Source organism: Eleutherodactylus coqui, chromosome 13 (assembly GCF_035609145.1).
Source record: "Eleutherodactylus coqui strain aEleCoq1 chromosome 13, aEleCoq1.hap1, whole genome shotgun sequence".
Taxonomy (NCBI): Eukaryota; Metazoa; Chordata; class Amphibia; order Anura; family Eleutherodactylidae; genus Eleutherodactylus; species Eleutherodactylus coqui.
In genome coordinates, this window is record NC_089849.1 from 110,165,271 (window position 1) to 110,186,964 (window position 21,694).

The 21,694-nt window shown below is 45.9% G+C and overlaps 1 protein-coding gene and 1 pseudogene across 1 annotated transcript in view; both read right to left on the minus strand.

Moving 5' to 3' along the window:
* Window positions 1-10,200: 10,200 nt before the first annotated feature.
* LOC136588218 (dynein regulatory complex subunit 4-like) lies at window positions 10,201-12,460 on the minus strand (annotated as a pseudogene).
* Window positions 12,461-12,700: 240 nt separating this feature from the next.
* LOC136588217 (zinc finger protein 271-like) overlaps window positions 12,701-21,694 on the minus strand; it is a 58,972-nt gene continuing 49,978 nt past the window's right edge. The window contains exon 10 of the mRNA XM_066587278.1: window positions 12,701-14,694. Within this exon, the coding sequence (XP_066443375.1) occupies window positions 13,940-14,694 (755 nt within the window). The 3' untranslated portion in view covers window positions 12,701-13,939. The remainder of the gene's footprint in view (window positions 14,695-21,694) is intronic.

The following is a 21,694-nucleotide window of genomic DNA, read 5'->3' on the forward strand; positions in this document are numbered from 1 at the left end:
ACACGGAGCTACACGGAGCCCCATAGAAGACTGCAGAAGACCCGGACTGCGCAAGCGCGGCTAATTTGGCCATCGGAGGGCGAAAATTAGTCGGCACCATGGAGACGAGGACGCCAGCAACGGAACAGGTAAGTATAAAACTTTTTATAACTTCTGCATGGCTCATAATTAATGCACAATGTACATTACAAAGTGCATTATTATGGCCATGCAGAAGTGTACAGACCCACTTGCTGCCTCGGGACAACCCCTTTAACACTGCTTCATGTTTTAACTTGGGGGACCTGTTAAAGGGGTATTCTGAGCTTTTTGGACTGATGACCTATCCTCTGGATCAGTCATCAGCAGTTGGATGGGGATTCGATGCTCGGAACCCCCATCCATCAGCTGATCGTCCAGCCCTATGTTAGTGCAGCAAGCCAGATGTTGTCAGTGGTTGAAGTCGTCACAGCAGGGAGCTGGATTCACCCCTACCTAACCCCTTAATGACAGCCCCATTGCCTTTTTACGTCCTGGCCTTCTGGGCCTAATTCCCAGAGAATGTAAAAACATACCTCCTCTGGGAATGAAAGCCCTGCAGGCTCAGAACATGACAGCTCCATGCTGCCGGTTATTGGAGGTAGCCGACCGCATCAAGCTGTCGTCCAGGGCCGCGGGACCCCACCCCCGGTCACGCGATCGCCGGTATCCACCGGATACCAGTGATTGCGTTAAAGTTACCGAAAAGTTGAAAAAAGTTAAGATTTCAGCTCCCCTTACGGATCGGATCGGATCCGTAAGGGGAGCTGAGAATACTCACCCCCCGCACTCCGCGCCGTCCGGCGTCTTCTTCATTCTCCCTGGCCCTGCCGCCGGCGTCTGCACATGCGCGCCAGATGCATTACGTCACGCGCATGCGCCGAGAGCCCGGAGGTCCGGGAAATTAAAAAACTCCCTGCTCTCGGCTATTATGAGTAGCCGAGAGCAGGGAGCTGTCACCAGGAGCGGCTGTATGCGGTTCCCGGTCACATGATCGCTGCTATCTAATGGATAACAGTGATCATGTTAAAGTTAAAAAAAAGTTGTAAAGTGTAAAAAAGGTTGTCTCATCTCTCCTCATGGATCATATCCATGAGGGGAGATGAAATTAGGTACCTAAAGCTCCCAGATTTTTTTGCGGACGTTGCCAAAATGGCGGATGCTGGCGCAAAAGCCGCAAATTGGTGGGGTAATTTAAAGTCTCCCCGCACCTGGCTAGTAAATGTAGCCAAGAGCCTAGAGATTTCATGGGGTGCCATGGTACGTGTTTCCCAGTCACGTGATCGGCGATCACGTTAAAGTTAAAAAAAAAAAAAGCTCAATTTTTACCTCTCGTCAGGGATCCGATCTGTGAGGGGAGGTGAAATTACTTAACCAAGGCCACCGGCGATGTTCCCTGACGGGATCCTTATCCGCGGACCTTTCCCCAGTTTTGGCGCATGCGCCCGTCGCCAAAATGGCGGACGGAAGCGCAGAAGCTGGGGAGGGCAAGAGGAAATTTAAAATCTCTACTTAAGGTAGCCAAGAGCTTGGAGATGTCACAGGTGCCCACAGTGAGCGGTCTTCGGTCACGTGATCGCGATTATAAGACAGTTAAAATTTGACGCTCCGTTCAGTTTGGGCCCCGTTGTGCATCCAGACAGAAGATTAGGGCCACAATGGGTATGTTTCTGAACACGGGACAAATGGGGGTATACATTTTGGGGAGAAAGTCTTTATTCCTATGTATGCTGTAGAAAAAAAACTATTTTTAAAATGACATAATTGCCAAAAAAACAAAAATCGTAATTTTTTCCTTCTGCTTTGCTTTGATTCATTTAAAACTGTTGGGTCAAAATACGCAGCACACCACTAGATTAATATGCTAAGAGGTCTAGTTTCCAAAATGATGTCATTTGTGGGGGTCCTCCGCGTTTTGGCCGCTCAAGGGGTCTACAAGTGGGCAATGGGGCCTAAAATACCTTCAAGCAAAATGTCTGATCTGAAAGCCACCGGCTGCTCCTTGCGGTTTTGACCCCGTTGTACATACGGACAGAAGATTAGGGCCACAATGGGTATGCTTCTGAACACAGGACAAACGGGAGTATCCATTTTGAGGTGTAAATCCTCTTTTTCATGTGCACCATAGAAAAAAAATCCTGTGTTTAAAATGACGTATTTGCAAAAATATGAACTTTTATTTTTTCTTGTCTAAATTGCATTCATTCCTGAAAAGTGAATACATTAAGGGGTGTACTTTTTAAAATGGGGTCATTTGTGGGGGGTATCTATCATTCTGACACCTATGAGCCTTTGTAATCTTGGCTTGGTGCCGGAAAATAAAGTGTTCCTCAAAATGTTGATAATTAATGTTAAATTTGTATGGCTCCTAAATGGAACAGATGGAAATATATATCTTATCAAAAATTTCTATGTTATGTTTGCACATATTTAAGATATTGCAGTTGGAAATGTGAAAAAATGACGATTTTTTTCAAAATGTTCCCAATTTTAGCGCTTTTAATAAATATACACAAATTCTATTGGTCTATTTTTTCCGCCTAAATGAAGTACAATATGTGGCGAAAAAACAATGTCAGAATCGCTTGGATATGCAAAACCTTTACGGTGTTTTTCCATGTAAAAGTGACATGTCAGATTTCCAAAATTTGGCCTGGTCATTAAGGAGCAAACAGGCTTGGTCACTAAGGGGTTAAATCAATGGGAGAAATGCTTGTTGAAAGAGTTTGATTTACAGAGGAAGAACAGGAAGTATAGACACAAACAGAACATAAAAACACCATCCAAATGTTGGCATTGAAAATATTTGAACCTAGAACTCTAGCAAGGCATCAGTGCTAAGAACTGAGCCACTATGCTTGTTCTTCCTTTTCCTTCCTCCTCAAGTGGAGAAGGAGAATAATAGGATAGTGGGGAATAAGGAGGAGGAGTAGAAGGAAAAGAAAAAATTTAAGAAGGTGAAGAGGGAAGGAAGGAGATAGAGAATAAGATGATCTTCTACTTTGCATTCTTCTTTTTCTACTGCTGCTTCAGAGAAGAACAAACAGAAGGAAGGAGCTTGGGGCTTCAGTGGCTACGATTATTGCCTTCTAGCCCTAGGCTTTTAAGTTTATGGCGGATTATAGACAAAATCTCCATGTAGTTTGTGTTCTTTGTATTTATTATTCTTCATCATCTTTACCTTCTCTTAGAAAGTCTGCGGCTGAATTCTTGGCTCCTTTTATGTGAAAGACTGACAGTGACTTGGTTGTGAGTTCCGCCCACTGAAGGATCCTTCCCGCCAACTGCTGCAGTAGAGGATTCCTGGTGGTACCCTGGTGGCGAATGAGTGATACTGTCGTCATATTATCTGAAAAGAGCCTCACATGCTTCATCCCTAAGTACCCTGTATATGACCGCCTTCAAAGCGGGCCCCCCACCCTTTGGCGCTGCCATCTGTTGTGATTATTATTGCAGGGTCCAAGTTCCATTCGGATGCCCGTGACAGGTTGTCCGATGACAACCACCAGTGGAGTGAAGATCTGGCTTTAACAAAAAAAAGAGATTTTCTGCTCAAGTGAGGACTGTAACTTGTCCCAATTCTAAAGTATCAGTGACTGGAGACCGCGACTATGGAACTGGGCCCAGGGAACCACACCAATACATGAAGTCATTAGCCCCAGGATCCGCATTGCGTCTCTTACTGTTACTCTAGGTTTTCTATATAGAGTGGAACATTCCTCCAAGATAAGCTGTTTCCTTAGAGGAGGAAGGGACAAATTTTGGAGACAGGAATCCAGAATGACTCCCAGGATTTTTTTCCTGGTTCCATGTTGGATTTTAGATCATTACTAATCCAACCCAAGTACTTAAACAGTTGAAGCGTGGAACCCAAGTGTGACCTCAGAATAGTCGGGGAATCCACCACCAACAGGAAGTCGTCCAAGTAGGGGACGATAATAATCCCACGATTGCGCAAAAAGGCAACCATTTCTATCACCACTTTGGAAAAAATCCGCGGAGCAGAGGAAATTCCAAATGGGAGGCAAATAAACTGAAAGTGACAGATTTCCCCATCCATTCTCAGCGCAAACCTCAGGAACTTATGCGAATTGGCGTGAATAGGGATGTGAAAGTAAGTATCCTTTAGGTCAATTGTAGCCATTACATTATCCCTGGCAATTAGGGGAGTTGCAGTTCTGATAGTCTCCATTTTAAATTTCCTATACTCAATAAATTTATTCAGTGCTTTGAGGTTAATTATTGTGCGGTGGGAACCAGAAAAGGGGGGGAATAAAATCCCTTCCCCCGGTCCTTCTTGGGGACCGGGATAACCGTGCCAAGATCCAGCAGGTTCTGTACACCTCTCAACAGAGCCTGCTCTAGGACTGGAGACTGGATTGAGGTTACAATAAATCTGTCAGGGGGGCGAGATTCTAGTTCGATCTTGTACCCCTCCGCCACCAGGTGTAGAACCCACTCGTTAGTCGTTATGTTACGCCAACTAGTGGCAAAACAAGCCAGTCTTCTGCCCTCCGGGCACGAAGATACGGGCTGAGGGACAACAATAAGCGTCTTACCCCTTCCACCCTTTGGATAAGACCATCTTCCGGTCTTTCCTTTCCCAGCGTATGTTGTAGACGAGGGACGTGGAGTGAAGGGTCTCTTGGGCGGTCTGATGGCTGGCAGTCCCTGGTTCTTGTCAGCTGCTTTTTCCAGCAGGCAATTCAGGTCCGGTCCAAAAATGCATGTGCCCTGAAAGGGTAGGGTATACAGCTTGTTTTTGGAGGTTAAGTCCCCCGACCACTCCTTTACCCAGACTGCCCTTCTGGCGGTGTTGGATAGGGCTGCCATGCGAGCTCCGAAGCGGACCGTTTCCATAGAGGCATCCGCCAGAAACCCCATTGCCATCTGTAGCAGAGGGATGCCGCTCGCAAACTTCTCCCTGGAAGCTTTTTGGTCAATTAGGGACACGAGCTGATCCAGCCAGACCGCCATGGAGCGAGCTACAGAAGTGGCCGCGATATTGGATTTTATAATAAGGCTGGACGTGGACCAGGCCTTACGCATGGTCATGTCCACTTTATTGTCCATGGAGTCCTTTAAGTGGGACGCATCTTCAAATGGTTGTCCAGACTTCCTGGACACCATAGCGATAGCCGCATCTACTTTCGGCATTTCATCCAGAAAAGCCACCTCGTCTCCCGCAAATAAAAGGCGCTCCTTGAACTCTCTAGAGATTAGCAGAGCCTGATCCACACAATCCCACTCGTTCAGGATTAATTGTTTAAGTGTGGCATTTACAGGAAATGAAGCTTTCCGTTGTGGAAGCAATCCCGCAAACATATTGTCTTGCGCCGTGCGGGGTTGCTGCACATCTTCCTCCACCTGCATGGTTCTACGGAAGCTTTTAAAAGTTGATCCATGTCAGCGGTGGAAAAAAGGTACTTTTTCTCCTCCTGCAACACTTCCCCGAGATTATCAAACTCCAAATCTTCGACCATGTCAGAGTCAGACTCTGACACAGCCGGAGCAGACCTTCGTGTAACCCCTGAGGGCCCAGGTTGGGGGTCCGAGAGGGAGAACTGTACTTCTTCCTGGATGACCGACCGAATTTTGGACATAAGGGAAGATTTTTCCTCCTGCAGAATTTTTTCCGAACAGGAGACACAATGTTTTGGCGTAGGAGTCGTCGAGTTTGGCCAAGCACACTGGACACTTTTTACTCCTCCTCCTAGCCTCCCTAGGTTTTTGAGTATTCCTGTCCTGAAATGACAAGGGAGAACTCTGTTAGTAAGGAAGTGTATGTAGTGCAGGTGTCTGTAGGTTGGCCCACTGGACCATTTACAGTTTGGAGATTCTCTGGGTCCTCTCTGGCCGGCATCCTGCGCTTGTGGGATCAACTCCTGTACTTAGGATCGATTCCCCAGTGTGAAGAAACACCAGCCGTCTTCCCTGGTGCAAAGGAGCTTTTAAAATTGAATCCGGCGCCAACCTGCTAGGCCACGCCCCTTCAACTAGGCCACACCCCCTTACGGAGCATCTGCAATCACCGCATCACTCTCTGGGCTCTGCCGAGGCCACGCCCCCTTGAGAAGCGCCGCTGCTCGGCCCTAGACCCAGAGATGCCGGCCGCCTGAATGACGGCCGCAGTGGTGCTGGAAAGCCCGTACTTGGACCCAGGCCCATGCAGTCCCTAGTTAGCTCCCAGATGAGGTACTTCCCACTGGGGCAACCGGGGCTGCCAGAAGAGATGCCACCGCTCACCGGTAAGCCCTGGAACCTCCGGCATGGGACAGCATCGCTGGAGCTCTGCCACTGCTGTCCTGAAGGGACAGGAAAAGTACTGGTGTTTGGTGGAGGGGAGGTTCTCTTTATGCTCTGCCTTTTCCTGTCCCATCAGGTCAGCAGGTGAGCAACCTCCAGCGTATGCTGTCATGATGTCGGAGGGAAAATACAATTTGTACTGCAAAGAATGAGCCCTCATCTGGCTGTGTGGACAGGAAAATTAAAAAGTTATGACTTCTGGAATGCGACGATAAAAAAAAAAACGTAAAAATTTGTTGGTCGTTAGGGCGTAAACATGCCTGGTCACTAAGTCGTTAAGGGGGTTTTACATGAGAATACTACTGATGACCTACCCTCAGGACAGGTCATCAATAGTTGATTGACTGGGGGCTGCAGCGCGGCACACCGGCTGATCAGCTGCCCACTGACAGCACTAGTATACACTGGGATCAGAGTGGAAGTCGCTGCTCCGATACCGTGTAGTGGCTGATGCTTGTAATTGCAAGCAGATGTAGTTAATTTTAAAGGGGTTATCTGGGGACACAGTTTTGTTCAAAATCTTCTTCAGCCTGCAAATAGTTAAATAACAGAATTCATACTCGTGCTTCTACACTGCTGCTATCTCACCATCCCTCCCTGAAATCCACTACCTGGAGGGAGACATGGTGACCCAACACTGGGTCACGTGAATGCCATGCTTTTCTGCCCCTGTAATTGTTACCTTTCCTGCCCCCTGTTGATAATGCCTGTAATTAATACCATCTTTCCTGCCCGCAAAATCAATGCCACCTTTCCTGCCCTCAATAATTCTTAATGCCACTGTTGCTGCCCATTAATAATGTTACCTTTTCTGCCATGTAGGCCCAGTCGCTTATCTTTTGCTTCCTGCCTCCCGGGGTTCGCATGGTATGGGGGTAGGGATGCATTAGCACTAGGTATGTACATATAAACAAGCTGCCCAGAGCACCCTCCAGGGGGCGCCATGCAGGAGGTGAATATACTGCAGGGTTTTCTTTTTTGATAACTAAAAATGGGGCCTCACTGGATCCACCGAACCTGCGATACCTCAGCCTACTGTAGACCAGGCATCTGAGGGCGCTCTATCCTGATGATAGATCATCAATAGTATTTTCTGGGAAAACCCCTTTTTACTTTCATCCTTATTAACCCTCTCCAATCCACTGTCTGATGTCTAAAGACATTCTATTTGAAGGCTGTACAGCTCCAATGTTGGAAGACGTCCAGCAGGGTATTCTTACTATAGATTACTGGCCGCTCTGTTGTCTGGGGCCTCTCCAGCATGTCCCATACCACAGTACTGGTTCTAGCCAGCAGATGGCACCATTGTATAATGGCAGAAAGAGAAAGCCCCCTAGGGAACCCTGAATCCAAAATTGGGTTGCAAAGGGTTAAGTGTCTCGCAAAACGAGAGCTGTCAATATTATCAGCAAAATTTATTGTAATTGATGATTAAAATGTACAAAACACAATACAAAAAATATGCAATAAATAATTGAAAATAAAATTATTAAATATAAAACGCCATTCCCAACTCCAGTGTTTATATATATATATAGGAGTTGTCCTGTTACTGTGTACGGTTACATCTCAGGCCACCCATGGCCTATAAAAGGCTCTCGGAGGCCCCTTGTGTGTAGTGACCTCTTCTTCCGCTTGTGTAAAGCTTGTTGACCACTAGACCCCTCTACGACGCAGAGAAGAGATGTCACCCCGTTACCAGAGTCTGAGAGGGGCGCATTATTTGGGTGTGAGAAGCTGGGTGTATTGACGGATTGCCTAGGCCGTTCTGAGCAGGCTGCATACGACAGTCGGTTCCCCCTAGTAGTGGTGATGAGATCTTTCATGTGCTGTCTGGGTGTCGTTGCAGCTTGGGGCCTATCTGAAGGCCCCCGAGGGCCACCATAATGGCTTGCCTATTATTAGGATGCCTATAACAGGTATTACCTATTAATATGATGCCTGTTAAAACACAGTAAAATGCAATAGTATGGTACTGCATTATACTGTATAGGCAATCAAACAACTGCATATTTAACTCCCGCATGGTGACTAAAAAAAACCCCCCAAAAACAATCTTTTCAAATTATTCCAAAAAGCTGAAACTATTGCAATTAAAAAAAACCCTTTTCCAGTCATCATATAAAAAAAAGGAAAAAATTGGTATTGCTGCCTCTGTAAAAGGTCCAGATTATTAAAATATAACATTATTAATCTTGTATGGTCAACTCCATTTGATGAAAAAGAAAAAATACTGTGCTTTTTTGACATCCCATCTGCAAGAAAAAAGTGAATAAAAAGCAATCAAAAACAAGCCATCACACAACTACATCAATAGAAAAATAAAAAAAGTTATGGGGTCGTCAAAAGATGGCAAAGTGCTACATAAAAAACTATATAAATTTGTATTTTTGTTTTCGCCCCACTTTGTAAATGTTTTTCCAATACACTACATGGTATGTTAACGGTATCATTGAAGAGGTACAACTCGACTCGCAAAAAAACAAGCCTCTGCTAGTCCATTAGAAGCAGACACAGAATTGTGGACTGGGAAGACAGAATATTGTGTGGGAGAATATGATAACAGCAAGTGCCCACACCTTTTAGAGCTGACCTCAGGAAAAACCGACAATTAAAAGGGATTTTCTGGATCTAAAATATTGATGGCCTATCCTCAGGATAGGTCATCAATATCAGATTGGGGGGTCCACCACTTGACACCCCACCCATCAGCTTTCTTAAGTAGCCATGATGCTCAGGTGAGCACTATGGCCACCTGACTACCTATCAGCCACATTTACATTGTCTGGTAGTCCAGCAGCTCGCTCACATTCACTTGACTAGGAATGAGCTGCTTTTAGGCCTTGTAATGATGAACATGACCTAACAGGATAGGTCATTAGTATGTTAGCCCCAGAAAACAGCTGTAAGGATGCGGTCCTTTTTTTCCCCCTCTTTTCCTTCCCACTTTTGATAGTTATAAATTTTTTAAATTGCCGTCGAGGGACGGGTTGTATTTTTCAATAGTACCATCTAATATACCATATAATGTACTGAAAAACTTAAGTGGAGTGAAATGGGAAAAAAAACATTCCGCCATCTTTGAGGGGGGGGCCTAGTTTTAGTGTCTAGTTTTTATGGCGTACACACAGCAGCAAAAATGATGGGATAACTTTATTCTAGGTGTCCGTAATATTACTAGGATACCAAATCTATATAGTTTTGCTGTACTGCTTTTATAAATATAATTAGCTGATATACCCGGCTTCGCCCGAGTTAATTTGGTACTGGTGTTTATCTGGTGTTCACACGGAAAATCTTATGAAGTCGTGCTTACTTTAGAGATACCGAAAAAACATATGTTCACCATCAATAGTACCATCTAATGTACCATATAATGTACTGAAAAACTTAAGTGGAGTGAAATGGGAAAAAAAACATTCCGCCATCTTTGAGGGGGGGGGGGGGTCTAGTTTTTATGGCGTACACACAGCAGCAAAAATGATGGGATAACTTTATTCTAGGTGTCCGTAATACTACTAGGATACCAAATCTATATAGTTTTGCTGTACTGCTTTTATAAATATAATACAGCTTTGGAAAAAAAAACATTTTCTGCCGCCATCTTTTGCCAGCCATAACTTTTTGTTTTTCCATCGACACAGTTGTGTGAGGGCTCATTTTTGTCCTGTAGTTTTATTGGTACCTTTAACAGTAGATATTCCTTTTTTTTTCATTATCTTTAAAGAATATTAAGTCTTTCCAACAGTAGGAAGTTTGAGGTTTCTTTTTTAAAAAAAATAAACATTTGCCCATGGAGGTTTCAGAGTGTATTAGAAGGCACAGTGCAGATCGGGGGGGGGGGGGGGGGGGGGGGGGGGGTAATTGTTCTTCCTGTTCTGTATTGCTTTAAGTGCTGGCTGCCACCACTCCCGCTAGGCCTTGCAAAAAGCTCTGCCCAGGAACCAGGCTCTCCAGAGGTTTAACCCTTTCCAATCCAATTTGTATCCCGAGTTTCCTAGGGAGCTTACTCTTTTTCTGCCGTTCTACAACGGCGCTATCTGCTGGCTAAAGCCAGTACTGCGTGAGTTGACACGTTGGATAGGCTCCAACAGCAGAGAGGCTGGCAATATACAGTAAGAGAATCCCGACGGACGTCTTCCAACATCGGAGCTGTATAGCTTTAAATCATAATGTCTTCAGACGTCAGTAGATTGGAAAGGGTTAAGTCCCAGCTCTTATACAGGGATGCCGAATGCCTTCATATGTCCGGAGCAGGTTGTCGTGCGCCTTGCACACTGGCCAGTTCATACTGCAGGTCTTTAATGGGTTTATTCTTGGAGTCCAATGCATCCTCCAGCTTGCGGGTCACATTGGTCATTGAGCTGGGGTCCAGGTTAGAAGCTGCTAGAGTTGTGCTTCCTTCTCGCAGTGCCTGTGACTTCCTTTCCAGCAACAAGTTCTTAAAGCCGTTCTTCTGCTGAATTTCCTCTGTGAATTCATTGCACGTCTCGCTCGCTCTGGATCTTTTGGGACCTTTGCACTTACACTTCATGTTCCCATTTCAGATCACTTCGCTCTTTCCGCTGATTTCAGACATGATTTTGTGCTTGCCAGAGAGGTCGTCCTTTTGATAATTGACTAGTTGTCACTGGAATTCGGCCACTTCCTTACGAGGCTTCTGCAAGGGCTCAATGAGACAGCTGTTTTGTAGCGGAAGGTCTGCCATCCCTTTTTCTAAACGCTTTTCCTTTTTATGCATTTCCTCCATCTGCTCCTTAACCCTTTCGAATCCATTTATTTTTTCTCATCCATTCTCCCCAGCTCCAAATAAATTGGAACTGGGGAGAATGGATGAGAAAAAATACGTTTCCCCTGCACCCTCTTGAACTGACAGAGTTCAGGAGGGTGCAGGTGCTCACTGCACCGTGGGGGGACCTGTTTACCTGTCCGGCGTCTTCCGCATTCTCCCTTCTGCCTCCCAGCTCGGCGATCATGTGACCGCTGGGGTCAGGTGTCACATGATCGCCGAGTCGGGAGGCAGAAGGGAGAATGTGGAAGACGCCGGACAGGTAAACAGGTCCCCCCACGGTGCAGGCTCCCGGCTCGGCGTTCATGTGACCGCTGGGGGTCAGGTAACACCGGCGGTCACATGATCGCCGGCCGGAATCTCTGTGCATAACATAGCAGTAATTGAGCGCTATGTAATGTGTAAAAGAGAAGGCAGAAAGGGTTAAAAACCCTTTCTGCCTTCTCCTCGGGGGTGCTTGATGAGGATCAGTGCAGGAGTGCATCTGCACCTGATGTGTCTGATGATCAGAGCTGTGGTGGGAAAATATGTCGGGGCAGGCCCGACATTGGATTGGAAAGGGTTAATTGAGTTGATGAGAGCTGAGTTACTGAGTGTGATGTCATTGTAGTAGTTCTTGATGTCACTGCAAACCTTCTCATGGTGGTTCATCAGATCTGTCCATTCTTCCTCTCATCAATCTTGTGGATTTCTGTCTTTTTATGGAGGTCTAGCTCGTCTCGCAGCAATTGTCCCTTCTTCTTAATGAATTTGGACTCAATTGCTTTTACTTGTCTTTTAAAATCATTCCTCTGACGTGCGATTTCCTCATCTTAAGGTTCTTCATCTCATTGGCCAGCTCCTGCTCCTTGGCATCCACCTGCAGACGCCACATATCTCTGTGTAACAGACTCTCCTGTGTGTCATGCTCCTTCTGTGTCAGCTTCATAGTGACACTGCCCACTGCTTTCAGCTCTGAAGTGGTGTTGTGGTACTCGTATAGCAGATGCTAAACTTTGCTTGTATACCTTGATTTCCACCTGATGTCTTTCCTCTGCCTGTTCCATCTCTCGGTCCTTGTTGCAGAGCTCAGATTTCTTCTCTTCCAGCTAGCGTTGGGTGATCTTCCAAACATTGTGGATCTTATCTCGTTCCAACTCCTTCTCAGACGCACTATGAGCTCCTCCAGTTGTTCTTTGCTCAATTCTTCAGTCGCCAATCCATCGACCGCCCCATAGCTCTTCTTGCCCGTGGCAGACTTTTTCTTTGATGCTTTCTTTTTGGGTAGCATTTACGCCCCTTCTTCTGTCCCTCGGATACAATAGTAACAGTCTCCTGGCAACAGAGCCTTGCGAGATCAGATATGACTTTATTTCATTTTTTCTTAGAGATGGGGTGGTTAACAAAAAAGTGCAATTCTAGTTTGTTTTTTTTCTCAAAACATTTAGCGAGTGGGATAATTAATGTTCACTATGACAGATTAGACTTTTATGGACACAGCGATACCAAAAATGCTTTTTATTTATATTGTTTTATTAAAATATGGCAAAAGTTTTTTTTCAAACTTTTAGTACCTTTAATTTTTTTCAATTTATTTATTTTTATTGTCCCCATAGGGGAGATGAACTTGCGTTGGTTTGATCGCTCCTGCGGTAACATATAATACCCTAGTATTACATTATACCACAATCTATCAAGCCATGCCACAGGTATGCCTTGATAGGTAAACTGCAATAGCAGCCGTAGAGACTTTCCGATGTAATTGCGGGAGGCCAATCGGGGCATTTAAATGAGGCTGTCAAAATTGACAGATACATTTAAAGGGTTAACAGCTCCAATCAAAGGCGGAGCTAATCGAAGCTGTTGCAGACGGGTGTCAGCAGTAATAAACAGCCGGTACCCATATTGTATGGAGCAGGATCGACCTCTGAACCCCCTTCATAAAAACTGAAACCTCCATGATATAACTATATGTCATGAAGAGTTAAAGTGGTTGTCTGGGACTTTTCAGATTTTTTTTTCTTCAGGACAGGTTATCAATAGATGATTGGCAGGGAAACTAGTGGTAGAACCTTGACAATCAGCTGAGTACTGACACTACAAAAAGAGCAGGGAGCACATTGTGTTGACCATAGCACAGCTCAGGATTGGTATGGCAGGCACAGCTCTCACTAAATTCAATGGAAGCTGCAACTGCATTACTAACCCCTATGGGTTAGTGTGATGTGCTTCCTGCTCTTTCCATTGTTGTAGCAGCGTAGCTAATTGCTGAGGATCTGGTTGAAGACCCCCGCCCATCATCTACTGATGACCTGTCAAAAAAGTCCCGGACAACCCCCTTTAAAGACAGAGCCTGGAGAGGGACGAAAACTACTATAAAATACATCATACAGATACATTGTGGTCAGAAATGCTATCTTTCCAGTACACATGATAGTTTATTCTAAAAATTCACCTGCAATGATAGGTACAATTTAAAATGGTAAATTGATAAAACGGAGAGCATTGAACCTTGTAAGACTTCGATCCATGAGGGAAAAAAAACAACAATATAAACTCAAGTATTGTCCATTAAGCATTGGACTGTGCACTGGAAATTGGGAGAGAATAAAATATGACAATTTATGTTTAGTGCAGTTGCATTAAATTCTTTGCAGATTTAATTTTCATGAATCAATTAATTAAAGTCTTACTTCATTAAAACAGACTTCACACAACTCATACGGAGGTGAAGTTCAGCAAGACTACGCTCACAACATCTTTACACTTTCAATGTATGAGAGCTGCTGCAGCAATTATCCACAGCATATCCAAGTTCTTCGAAGTAGTGATGCCACATGCAGAGAACTACAACGACTTGTCACAAACTCTCTGATGTTCAACAAGGTTGGCCTTCCTTGTATAACACTTCCCACACTGAGAACAGGAAAATAGCTTCTCCCCTGTGTGAATTCGCTGATGAGTGACAAGGTTAGATTTCGATGTAAAGCGCTTCCCACAATTTGAACAAGAAAACGGTTTCTCCCCGGCATGAATTTTTTGATGTTCGTCAAGGTTACATTTCTTTGTGAAACATTTCCCACACACAGGACATGGAAATGGTTTCTCTCCTGTGTGAACTCTCTGATGTTTAACAAGATTATACTTCCATGAAAAATATTTCCCACATTCAGAACATGAATACAACTTCTGTGCCGTGTGAAGGCTCTGATGTTGCATTAAATCAGATTTCTGAGTGAAGTGTTTCCCACACACAGTGCATGAAAACAGCCTCTTGCCCATGTGATGACTCCTCTCATGCCTAAAGAGTTCCGATTTCCTAGCAAAACATTTTTCACATTCGAAACATGAAAACGGCTTTTCTCCTGTGTGAATTCTCTGATGCTCGACAAGATTGGACTTTTTTGTAAATGATTTCCCACACTCAGAACAGGAATATGGCTTCTCACCAGTGTGAATTCTCTGGTGTTGAATGAAGTCACACTTCTGGGTAAAACATTTCCCACACTCAGCACACGGAAATGGCTTCTCCCCCGTGTGAATTCTTTCATGTCGAATAAGATTTGCTTTCTTTTTAAAGTACTTCCCACATTCAGAACATGGATATATATTTCCACCAATGCGAGAGGGTTCCTCATCATTTGAGGGATCACATGTTGGATCTCTTCTGTGAAGATCTTGGGGTAGGTTTACGCTGATATCCACTGGAATCTCCTCCTCCTTAAACTGCATATCACCTGCTACGTTTGTTTCCTCCTCCTCCTCTTCTTCTTCCCCTTCCTCCTCAATAACCTCAACTTTAATATGAAGCAAATCCTCATCCTGATCAGACAAAAAAACAGTTAAAAATAGTTTTGTACAGGTTCAGCGAAGGACTTTACAAGATGATATAGGTTTGCAGCTTATAGTTTTAAAGGTGTTATAACAGGATCACAATTTTTTCCTTTTTCTCAGGATAGGGAATTAACTTGCTGATTTGTGGGGAGTCTCACCGTTGAGACCCCCGACGATCCCCCAAAACAGGGGACCCATGTGCTCCGCCCTCCTCACTGTGGACTTACTGCTCAGCCATTGCTCCATTTATCCACTGGGGGAAGAAGCGACCCCACAGTGACAGGCAAAGGGGGAGACAGGACTTCCGTTCTCAAAATCATCAGGGGTCTCAGCGGCGAGAGCCCCAATGATCAGCATGTTATGCCCTATGGCCGCCTGCATACGGCCAGGTCGGATCCCGCTGCGAGAACCCGACCCGCACCCCTGCAGGGACCAGTACGGCTCTCACCTGCTCCCGCAGCTCCGGCTCTCTGATGTGCTGGCTGCCGTCCAGCCGGCGCATGCGCAGAGCTGAGCCGGCAGCCCAGGAGTGACATTTTTGTGTGGGCCTCTGCGAGACCCGTACAGAAATAGAACATGCTGCGATTTGTTTTCCACGTGTGATTTCATGCGAACAAATCACAGCCGTCTGCCCAGGATTGCGTTTTGTAATGCAATCCTATGGCAGTGTCCACGGGCGGAAATTCTGCGGGAAATCCCGCCGCGGAATTTCCGCCCGTGTGCAGGTGGCCTATCCTGTAGATAGAAGTTGACTTGTGATCCTGGTATAACCCGTTTTGTGTAACTATACTTTGTTTCTGTTTTCCTACTCTGTGAATAATGGAATGCTAATATATTATGTTCTAAATGTTTATTTTTGTATTTGGTTAAAAACGCAAAAATAAACCTTTTTAAAAAATAAATAAAAATTGTTTTGGTTTTAACAACTTAGATATTGAGACTTCAGTTAGTAGTACCTGATGACCCGTTTGTTCATCAAGATCTTCCTCTTCCTCATCTGCGGAATAAAGAGGACTTGGACAGATCTCTTGAAGCGCTTTTTTTCTCTTCGCATGTTCATCTACAAGAAGCACATTGACTGTGAGCACATTTAGGTGACCCTCAATTATGACCTCAAAGTGGCATGATGCAAGCTGATGCATGATGCTACTGTTCAGTGTTAACAGAGACACCAGTCTTACAGATTATACCCTTTATAAGCTTTAGCCAAATCTATGCTTTAAAGTACATCACCATCTAAAGATGGAAGAATACAACTAAAATAAAGAAAGCAAATCTTCCGGACCAATGGCAGGAGTCTCATTTTCCTTATGGGAAATCAAAACTGGGAGATATTCTTGTAGCAATGGCTGTCTAAAAGAGAAACAAAACATATACTATATGTTGTGATGTTCTGAGTCGTAAAGAAGACATCAAATTAACTAGCATGCATTGCAAAAAATCTATTGCGATGAATACTGTGTCCAGTCATGGGCACCCCAATTTTAAAAAAAAGACAGACAAACTGAAGCAAGTTCAGAAAAGAGTTACTAAGATGGTGAGCGGTCTGCAAATTATGTCCTATGAGGAACGGTTAAAAGATCTGGGAATGTTTAGGCTAAGACTTAAAGGGGTTGTCTCGCGAAAGCAAGTGGGGTTAAGCACTTCTGTATGGCCATATTAATGCACTTTGTAATATACATCGTGCATTAAATATGAGCCATACAGAAGTTATTCACTTACCTGCTCCGTTGCTAGCGTCCTCGTCGCCATGGTTCCGTCTAATTTCGGGGTCTTCTTACTTCTTTAGACGCGCTTGCGCAGATCCGTCTTCTCCCTTCGGCTCCGCTCGGCAGCATCGGCGATTTGGCTCCGCCCCCTTGTACGCATCATCGCGTAGCTCCGCCCCATGATGTGTGCCGGTTCCAGCCTCCTGATTGGCTGGAATCGGCACGTGACGGGGGCGGAGCTACGCGATGATGCGTACAAGGGGGCGGAGCCAAATCGCCGATGCTGCCGAGCGGAGCCGAAGGGAGAAGATGGATCTGCGCAAGCGCGTCTAAAAAAGCAAGAAGACCCCGAAATTAGACGGAACCATGGCGACGAGGATGCTAGCAACGGAGCAGGTAAGTGAATAACTTCTGTATGGCTCATATTTAATGCACGATGTATATTACAAAGTGCATTAATATGGCCATATAGAAGTGTATAACCCCACTTGCTGCCGCGAGACAACCCCTTTAATAGCTGTCTACAAATATCTGAAGAGCTGTCACAGTGCAGAGGGATCAGCCCTATTCTCATCTGCATAAGGAAAGACTAGAAGCAATGGGATGAAAATGAAAGGGAGGAGACACAGATTAGATATTAGACAGTAAGGGGATCAATGAGTGGAACAGATTGCCATGGGAGGTGGTGAGTTCTCCTTCAATGGAAGTGTTCTAAGGCTGGACAGACATCTGTCTGGGATGATTTAGTGAATCCTGCACTAAGCAGGGGGTTGGACCTGATGACCCTGGAGGTCCCATCCAAATTTATGATTCTACAAGCAAAGGTCTTAACATGGAAGCATACAATAACAGGATATGAAAAGAGCTGATTTTTCTAACAGGGGAGGTACAGCATAACACATTGCAGTGAACACAGACAGAGAATGTGACTTATCTGTCTATAGTAGTTATTACTCACTTGGCTTGATCTCGACAGGACTATCCTCCTTATATGACTGGTCACCCATCATATACATCTCTTCTTCTTCCTCCTCCTCTTCTTCTTCCTCTACAACTTCTACTTTAATATTAATGAGATCTTCAGCCTAAAAAAAAGTAATTAGAAATAATTTTGCCACAATGGTTTGCATTCTTATCACATTATCTAATGCCATGAATGTCAATGCCGTCTACCTGCTGATCCTGTGGGACACAGAGATCTTCCTCTGGACAATCCTGGGATGGCAGGTATCTTTCTGGTGAATTTCTCTTAATAGACCCACCTGTAGAAAATACAAAATACAGTAAGTTAACAGGTTGGATTTTTACTAAACTGCTCCTTCCGTATACAAGGATGAATGCTCTTTGCCAACCTGGTGATATGAGGGGTTGATGGTTCTCCATCATGATGTCCTTGTAGAGTTCCTTGTGTCCTTCTAAAAACTTCCACTGCTGCATAGAAAAACAGACGGTGACATCCTGTCACCTAAAGGAACCTGACAACACAATGACAGTCATCATTTAGACAGGTTATTCCTTGTGTTACTGTATAATGTCCCAGGCTTCCCAGCAGCGCTCACCTCTCCAGTCAATGATCTTATTGGTGAATTCTAGGATCTTCTACTCATTGTTTCTTTCATGGATTATGGACCGAGATGGATGCACTTAGCGGGGGCTCTTGATCTGACTCCTATGCCCTGACACATGGGGGTACCTCCTTGGAGTTAAACAGTCTCCAGTTGTCGTTTTCTCTACTGTGTATGGAGATAAATCATTTATAATGAGATAGTCTAACACTTAAGGCCCATTAACACAAAGACAATCTTTCAAAGATTGAAAGATTGACAGTTTTAGCGATCATTTTGCATAAAGTGCTAATGGACACTAATGTCCATTAACACTTTATTTGCATGTAAAAGGGCCTCCGGGAGTTGTTTGCAGAGCCCAGCATATGGTCTGAGCTCTGCACACAGCTCCATTGTTATGGCACGGGCTGTTGGCAGAATACAATGTAATCTCCCAACTCCCACTGAGAACCCAGTTTGCCATCCCTGCTATCTCTCTCCAGCTAAATAATGAATTTTAAGCTTACTTTAAAATCTTTTAACCGAAGAGTGAACTATGGCAGCGTTTACGCGCAATGATTTATCGCTCATATGCCATCGCTTGAACAAATTTTGAGCAATAATCGTTGCGTATAAATGGGCCTTCAGTTGTTAATCTGCATCCACTAAACATCCCATGACACACACTATGCTAATCAGGGGGCTGCAGTTCTTGGTTAATTAATTATTAGCCCTCTAAAACATCCAGATGCACCAAGGCGGCCACCCGGTGGCAAAATACTCACTTGCATATATATTAAGAAATACATGGGCCTCTACAGGAGAAAGTTACTGCCACAAAAGGCCTCTCAGAACGATTGATTGAGATGGCTCCAATGCATTACCAAGCTAGGATATAAAATGATGATTGCCTTTTGTAGATATATTACTGATGCCATCAGACATATATACCAGAATCCCTGACCTCTTCAGTCACCAGGGGGAGGATTCCTTGGTCACTCTTGGTCGTCTTATTACTGCTTTTGCCCATCCTTGGAGGTCCAGCGGAGTAGAAGGGCTATGGTCTTCTGGAGCTTATTGACCATGTATAGGGTGTGCTGCAGGAAGATGAATGCACATAACGAGACTATAGGTCGTTTACTAGAGTTAAGGAGAAGTCATATCCTGCTCACTTCTGCAGTACAAGAAAATATTTAAAATTCAGATCCTCACTTAAAACTACACTTGTCAGACTCCATACGTTCATTAGTTGATGTATCCCCATATCAATAAGGCAGGCCAAGACATATAGGTGTATGGTTGATGTGGTGGAGGGTGTATGAATAATCCCCTGACATCACCCGGGACAAATATATGAAAAAGACAATAGAATATACTGTAGTCTTCAAAGTTATAAAGACCACTGAAAAGAGATGATTTTCAGGGGGGGTCTCTCAAACTGATTCGAATTGCGAAATCCGCGATCTCAGAAAGTCTTTTTGCGACAAACGCAAGCATTAAAAGGCCTGTAGTTTCGATTTTTCCTTCACACTCTTGAATGTGAATAGCGTATTCAGTGAGCGGAAGAAAAATTGCAGCATGCTCTATTTGGCTGTGGACAGCCTCCATTGAAGTCAATGGAGATGCCCAACCGTAGCCCATACACAAATAACAGTGCATATGGGCTGCGAGTACCCGCGTCATTACTAAGTGATGGCGCAGGAAATACAAACAAAGGAAAAAAAAGAACTGTACTGAGCATGACCACCTGCGAGCCACCGTGGTCATCTGCAATACAGGTAAAAAAGGTACGCAGGGTTACCAGCCAGGCAAACAGCCTCCTCACGGTCCTAGTACCACCCCCCCGTGACCTCCTCACGGTCCCAGTACCCCCCCCCAGGTGACCTCACGGTCCCAGTACCCCCCCCCAGGTGACCTCACGGTCCCAGTACCCCCCGAGGTGACCTCACGGTCCTAGTACCCCCCCAGGTGACCTCACGGTCCTAGTACCCCCCCCCCGGTGACCTCACAGTCCTAGTACCCCCCCCGGTGACCTCCTCCTGGTCCTAGTCCTCCCCCCCTCAGTGACCTGCTCACAGAACTAGTAGAACTAGTCCCCCCCCCCTCGGTCACCTCCTCACAGAACTAGTCCCCCCCCCCTCGGTCACCTCCTCACAGAACTAGTCCCCCCCCCCTCGGTCACCTCCTCACAGAACTAGTCCCCCCCCCTCGGTCACCTCCTCACAGAACTAGTCCCCCCCCCTCGGTCACCTCCTCACAGAACTAGTACCCCCCCCCGGTGACCTCCTCACAGAACTAGTACCCCCCCCCTCGGTGACCTCCTCACAGAACTAGTACCCCCCCCCTCGGTGACCTCCTCACAGAACTAGTACCCCCCCCCTCGGTGACCTCCTCACAGAACTAGTACCCCCCCCCTCGGTGACCTCCTCACAGAACTAGTACCCCCCCCCTCGGTGACCTCCTCACAGAACTAGTACCCCCCCCTCGGTGACCTCCTCACAGAACTAGTACCCCCCCCCTCGGTGACCTCCTCACAGAACTAGTACCCCCCCCCTCGGTGACCTCCTCACAGAACTAGTACCCCCCCCCTCGGTGACCTCCTCACAGAACTAGTACCCCCCCCCTCGGTGACCTCCTCACAGAACTAGTACCCCCCCCCCTCGGTGACCTCCTCACAGAACTAGTACCCCCCCCCCCCTCGGTGACCTCCTCACAGAACTAGTACCCCCCCCCCCCTCGGTGACCTCCTCACAGAACTAGTACCCCCTCGGTGACCTCCTCACAGAACTAGTACCCCCTCGGTGACCTCCTCACAGAACTAGTACCCCCTCGGTGACCTCCTCACAGAACTAGTACCCCCTCGGTGACCTCCTCACAGAACTAGTACCCCCTCGGTGACCTCCTCACAGAACTAGTACCCCCTCGGTGACCTCCTCACAGAACTAGTACCCCCTCGGTGACCTCCTCACAGAACTAGTACCCCCTCGGTGACCTCCTCACAGAACTAGTACCCCCTCGGTGACCTCCTCACAGAACTAGTACCCCCTCGGTGACCTCCTCACAGAACTAGTACCCCCTCGGTGACCTCCTCACAGAACTAGTACCCCCTCGGTGACCTCCTCACAGAACTAGTACCCCCTCGGTGACCTCCTCACAGAACTAGTACCCCCTCGGTGACCTCCTCACAGAACTAGTACCCCCTCGGTGACCTCCTCACAGAACTAGTACCCCCTCGGTGACCTCCTCACAGAACTAGTACCCCCTCGGTGACCTCCTCACAGAACTAGTACCCCCTCGGTGACCTCCTCACAGAACTAGTACCCCCTCGGTGACCTCCTCACAGAACTAGTACCCCCTCGGTGACCTCCTCACAGAACTAGTACCCCCTCGGTGACCTCCTCACAGAACTAGTACCCCCTCGGTGACCTCCTCACAGAACTAGTACCCCCTCGGTGACCTCCTCACAGAACTAGTACCCCCTCGGTGACCTCCTCACAGAACTAGTACCCCCTCGG